At 39.9% G+C, this 6,620-nt stretch overlaps 1 protein-coding gene across 1 annotated transcript; it reads right to left on the bottom strand.

The window, feature by feature from the left end:
- Window positions 1–863: 863 nt before the first annotated feature.
- Window positions 864–6,567, bottom strand: LOC131459457 (secretory phospholipase A2 receptor-like). The gene is made up of 4 exons (XM_058629321.1): window positions 5,798–6,567; window positions 4,950–5,176; window positions 4,157–4,461; window positions 864–3,153 (listed from the first exon to the last, which is right to left on the bottom strand). The coding sequence occupies exons 1-4, from the start codon at window positions 5,962–5,964 to the stop codon at window positions 2,965–2,967; spliced, it is 888 nt and encodes a 295-aa protein (XP_058485304.1). The 5' UTR covers window positions 5,965–6,567; the 3' UTR covers window positions 864–2,964.
- Window positions 6,568–6,620: the final 53 nt, after the last annotated feature.

The raw sequence follows: 6,620 nt of genomic DNA, 5'->3' as shown, positions 1-6,620 counted from the left end.
AAAAGTTGAGTTGAATTTAGCAGAAGTAGAGGGAGTCATTTTCTTTTTTTTAATGCATTAAGCTCAGATACAAGTAGCAGCCTGACAACAAAGCGGAAGGAATAATAAAGAGTGTTGGATCGTGTTACTGTTCATGAGGTTATGAATAAGACATGACAGATTAGAACAGGAGCAGCTGCTGGAGGCCACAAGCTGATCTGCTCTGTTCCATCCACACTGAGGCAACCACTGCCAGAGCTCGGGGGTCACAATATCTCCAGGTCTGCTTGTTTGTTTGTTTGTTTTGTTTGGGCATAATTAAGACGTAAAAGGCTCACGTCCTGCGCACACACACACTCACACACGAGTGGGACGTTTCTCTTTAAAAATGTTCTCCATCAATGAGTCCAAAACACACAGATGTGCATTAGGTCACCCAGGCATTCCCAGCCAACACTGATTTACACACACACACATGCACACAAAGCTCACTCAGCCAACCCGCTCCCTAAGATCCTGTGGGATAGTGAAACACCCGCAAACACTCCACAATTGGGTTGCCATAGCAACACTTCCACTGCACTTAACACAGTCCGACTGTCGACACAGCTTGGTCTGAAACAGATTGTGACACCACCCCAACACTTCACTTTACCCAGTATTTCCCCCAAAGGAGGAGGAGGAGTTTTCAGTCTTAAGTTTCATAAAAACAAAACACACTCCATGGTTTACATTCAGTATTGTGTCAAATGATATCTTGCTGAATTTTAATGTATTGACATGCTGAATCAACACATATATATATATATATACATATATGTATACATATATACATACATATATGTAAGTGTATATATATATATATATATACACACACACACGTATGTATGATGTACTTTTTGTGTTGCACATCACATCACATAATTTGCACTCTAATAGACAATTATTAAATTAACAGATGCAAAGTTGCATTTACTCAACTCCCTGTTTCATCTGCATGTAACAACATTCAGTGATTGTCGTTGTTGTATGATTTTCATACCTGGTGGTAGAGTCTGTCATTCCCACCATCATCATCATCATCATGGTATCCAAAGTCAAAAGGAAATCTGTTGGCACTTCTACACTTTATTGTACCTCACTGACATCAGCGTTAAACTGTTCACCCTCACTGACATCACAGCCATATCACAAAGTTAAAGGCATATTTCAACTCACCAAATTTGGCATCTGAATGAACCTGCAAAATAAGATTTCCAGTATTTTCTTTGTCAATTCACCCCACAGAGTGGTAGTGAATTATTATTTTTTCTCTGTGTCTGTTTGTTTGTGCTTCCGCACTTGCACTTATGTGCACAATATGACCAGCAGAGGCGCCAGAGAGAATGGGGTGAAGTCTGCCATCTCTGATTGCCTTGTTTTATTTGTGAGGAAATAATGAAAGGAGAGTGTGGCCAGATTTATAATGTATTTCATGCTCCAGATATACATTTAACATACAGGGTTTAGAGTGACAACACAGACATTCAGGCTTTTGAAGTTTCTGTCATTATCTAGATTTCTGCTGGTCTGTTTGTGTCACCTGAAACAAACCTATCTCTGCTGTGTGTTTTTTTTCACTCCTTGTTAAACCACTGTTAGGTTGACAGCCAAGCAACTGTTTAACAAGTTAAGCGGACAATTTGAGAAATTCCGTGTGAGTTTTGACTTGAGGGCTTCAGCTCTAGTCTCCGCTCACTCCCACCCCCACAGGTCACTCTCTCACTACAATAAACACTGCCAGCTGTCTCATAAAGACAGCACCGTGTTGCAGGAAAGAGGGAATGGATTCAAGGTGAGTGACGTCAACAAAGAGCCTTCAGCAGCAAACTCCAGCTGAAGTCAAAGCTGGGAGATGCTTGATAGGGGTGGTACACTGCTTGGGAATTATGCTTTCAGTGTAACATTTATTTAGAGGGAAAATAAGCATGGAGGGCAAAATAAGGTAATTTGAGTGGCAGCTTATGTGTAAAGTCAGGTTAGTATAATGTGCAAAAAATGATACCAATTTAAGTTGTTGAGTCCTGTGCTTGCATGGTTTATGTCAAATCATCTTGGTCTCTGCTAAAGACATTTCTCTTGAGTCATTTTTTCCTCCTTCCTGATGCAGTCATTTGTTCAGACAAAGACAACCTGGTGAGTTCATATGCTCATGATTTCCCCAGTAATACATTTTAAAAATACCTGAGTGACTGCGTAACCCAGGACCATGGTAAGTGTGAGCAGTAGGGTTCTAGAGGGAACTGAAAAAAAGAGTAGGTGATAAAGCTCTTGTGTTTGCATCCACAAAACTGGGACATCAACTTTTTCCAAAGGCAATTGTGAGAATGAGTCAGCCAATTCTGTTACTTAGTTTCCCCTTAACTTTTCTCAAAATTTTAAGGAGGGAATTGTTTAAAAAGCTTGAGTTAAAATAAGTAAATGAAACTAATAGCACATACTGTAACTGGAAGAATCTATCCTGAGCCTATAAATCTCCTCTGACTCAAACTCACACTCACACTGGTGTAGAATTTGGACAACACAGGGAAATATATGGAATTTTTATTATTATAAAATGTCCAGAGACCACACGATTGGAAGAAAGCCCCCCATGTCGACTGGATGGATGCAGCTCAGTAGTTGTGCATAACAGTCAGGGTGGTGTGGGAGGACGTTTCCAGGCTGCCAGAGACAGAAACATCTGCCACCTGGTGTTTATCTATCAGTACTGCAAGTCTACCATGGGGGATCCACTTGCAAAGGCATTGCTGCTGAGGGTAGGGGAAACAATGGTTTCATTTCATTATCTATCCATCCATCTATCTACATCCTCCATATGCATATGTTTTGTATCCAGACTGTACCGAGATAAATACATCTAGTATTTTTCAATTGCCTAAAATAAAATGACTTGCACTGTAATGCATTACAGTCTGATAGTGATGATGGTCATTGTTCTCGCCACTAGATTTTATAACAAAGGAAATTCCTCCTCTCTGAACATTCTCTGATCTTTATATTCTCTCCGTCATCTTTAGATAATGCTCCGCAGTGCTGCCATTCGAGGGGGCAGTCAGGCAGGCCAGAGTACGACATATCTGCCTGGTTCACCCACAGCCACTGACCTGCCAAGAAACGAAGGCCTGTCCACACCTGTGAAGAGAAAACAACCAATGAACCTCTGGGGAATGTGGAGGTATAAGAGAGCAGCAAAAAAAAAAACACTATTGAAACACACATGGATAGAAAAGCTATACTTTTCATGGGGTAATCTCCATTAAGGCGACTTGTGCTGATGGGTTTAGGGAGAGAGATGCTGATGAGCATGTGCAATGGCATAAACAACAATGACGCGGGCTGCTGAGCAACAAAGTTGTAGTTGCAAGGAAAAAAAAGGTAAATCAGGCATCACTGTGGTGTAACAGTTAAAAAAAGGTCTTTTTGTATTTTCTGCATCCATTTAAAAGAGCAATACATTCATTGTACAAAGGTAGCCAAAGCTTATTTTGAGCTTTAACGTAGGTAGTACCATCATGCTTATGAAGTCAGCTGACCAGGGTTTTCGAGCAGGCGAGTTTGACTAGCATGAGGACAGCACAACCCAGCAAAGGAAAAGCAAAGGTATAATGGAGAAATGACAATCTATAAAATCCAGTTACTGTGGCAGTCACATTAAATTTGACATAAATACACAAAGGCATCTTGTGTGAAAAAACGATGTAGTATGAATATCTACAGGCATTTTCTACCACGTTATTCTCCACTTGAGGGTCACAGGGGGCAGTGCACACCCTGGACAGGTCACCAGTTCACTCACTCACACCTACAGTCAATTTAACTTGCAAAATTCCCAATCTGCATGTTGGAACTGTGGGAGAAATGCACACGCATCACATGTGCATCACATTGCCAGTTTCACAGCCCACATTATAATTTTTGACATAAATATGGGGAAAATTACCTCTTTTGTTGACAATGTCCTGCTCTGCAAGATCCATAGATCTGGTTAGCTTATGTAAAATATTTTAGATAAGACTTTTCAGCTGTGATCGTCGTCATTCAACGCCATTTATGACAAAGGAAATTGGCACACAAGCTATGAGGCTTGTAATTTTTACCTCATAAAACAAAGCCATGTTGCTGAATATTGACCCACCTTCTCAGTGTCAGCCTCCATGACCCTTGTCATTATGAAGTCTAGGTCACTTCCAGGCTGCACGCTGACCAGGTCATGATTGCCGAGGGCCCTACAGTGTTCTAGTGCCTCCTCCCAGGTCTTGTTCTCCTTTACCAGGACCAGGTTATCGTGAAAGCAGATGAAGGGAAATTGGGCCGAGCAATCTTGCACCGACATCTGCTTGCCCAGAGAGGAGATGGAGACACAGTCATTGTTGTTCTCTGGTTGACTGGGTGACCAATTTCTGTACTCAGAAAACCCTTTGCTCCACTTCCATGTTCCCCCTGCAGGGCAGATGTCAAAGGTGTGTCTGTTTGCCTTTTGACAGAAAAATGATGTCATCCAACCATGTACTGTGTATAATCCCACAACATACCCATGATTAATTTAGAGATTAATTAAAGTACTTTTGAACCACACGCCCAGAGCTAAAATCCTTTCCCCATCATTTAACTTGGAAAAGTACTTTTGAACCACACACCCAGAGCGAAAATCTTTTCCCCATCATTTAACCAAAAGTATGTGGCATTGTGTGATGGCTGGCCAGTCATCGAAAAACACAAATTGAAGTGTGTCATGACTGCACAGTGCAGCCAGCAGTATGTAAAACACTAATTATCTGTGAGTGCCACACACTCATCAGCTATTTGATTAAGTGGCCTAGATCTTGTTTTAGAAATAAAAAAAAAACCTCAGCAATACATGCATGGTGAGTACATTAGTATAGATCATGAGTATGAGTAGCCAGTATGTTGTGCTTTCTTGAATTTACCATGTCTGTACAGTCCAGTCCAGACTGGAAAATCCTGTGGTTGAAAAGCACTGTCCATGTCATCGCTGCTGGTGAAAAATGGCATATTGTGGTATCCTGGCATATTATCGCAGTAGTCCACGGCCTCTTCCCATGTCTTCGACTGAGGTACAAAGTTGCCTGTATGGTCGTCGTGGAATTTTGAACAGATGAAGTAGGCTCTTCTGTTACAGAGTTCACTATAAAAACTTAAAAAAGATTTTTTTGTTGAAATTTGTTGTCAAAGGAGTGGTGTGATTATTTCAAATGTCTTTATGTCATTAAACATAACTGGTGCACATTTGTATTGATGTTCTGCTAATCTTGTATTTTATATTTTATATTATTGGCTTATTTTTTATGTTTCACTCTTTATACACATTTGGAAAGACATTTCATCTGGCTGTGAACTTTCTTTAAGGGTAGATGACAGTCATTTTAGCCATTTTTACACACATTTCAAGAAAATCTTATTGCAGGAAAGTTTAAGTGGAAATGTGTGTTTAGTGGTATAGCAACTCTGATGTTTCTGTTGATGATGTGGTTCTCCAGTTGTATGCCTTCTTGGCTATAGGTTTCCATCTCAATGTGACTTTCTATTGAAATAAAGGATAAATAAAAATAAAATTCCCATAACTACTCTTCCTCTGATCAATAAATGACCTGCCTTGACATCACTGTTTTCCAGTGGAACCAGTGAGAAGAATCCAGACAAAATACACACCTCCATAAAATCTCCCTCATAACAAATCTAAGCCTCACACATCACAGAAAGAAAAAAAAGCTTTGCACTAATAAAAATGCTTTCTTCAGGAAAGGTTTAACCTTACCAGTGGCAGCCGTAATGGACAACAGCACAGTAATCACTGCCTTCTTGCACTTGTGGCTGATCGTGTGCCCAGTTGCGATAAGTGCTATCTCCATGAACCCAACTGAACTCGTCTTCATCCGACAGTTTATGCAGACCAGTCCATGCTCTATAGTCTTCCAAATTCATATTGTCTATATCGGACTGTGTATATATCGTGGCCAAGTCTCCATTGACATAATTTGTCCTGTTTGCAGAAAAATAATCAGAATTGTCATTTGTACAATAAAAGCACACAGAATAATGACAGGCATTTTTAATTTAGGGTATTTGCTTGTAGGTTGGCAAGTTCTCCTTTTTCTACAATTTTAAAATGCTCTGTGATTAAAAAGCAGCAAATCTTATTCTTTTCTCTCTTACATTTACTCACTCACTCTCAAAAACAACAGAAAATAACTTTAATGAACCATTAGTGCTGATATGAGGCTACTGTAAACAAGTTTTTTTTGGTCTTTTTGAGTCAGTTCACACTAAATTAAATGCAGCTCTAGTCATCTTTTACCCATCTCCACAAGGATTGTCCTTCACACCATCTGTTGACTTCATGAGGTTTGATTAGTAAGGCAAAAGTAGTTGGGAAAATATTTGTTTTACATTTTCCAACTATTTTGACCTACACAAAAGTTGCATCTACTCACATCTTGACATTTCAGGCATAAACATAAATAGTACTGAGCATTCACGATACATTGCATTACAGAATGCTAAAGATAACAATGTGAGTAGAGAGAAAGGCCCACCTGCAGTACTGCTGAGCTTCCAACCAGTTGTAATGAAGATAGGTG

This window comes from Solea solea, chromosome 5 (genome assembly GCF_958295425.1).
Source record: "Solea solea chromosome 5, fSolSol10.1, whole genome shotgun sequence".
NCBI lineage: Eukaryota > Metazoa > Chordata > Actinopteri > Pleuronectiformes > Soleidae > Solea > Solea solea.
This window is presented reverse-complemented; position numbering and strand designations above follow the sequence as displayed.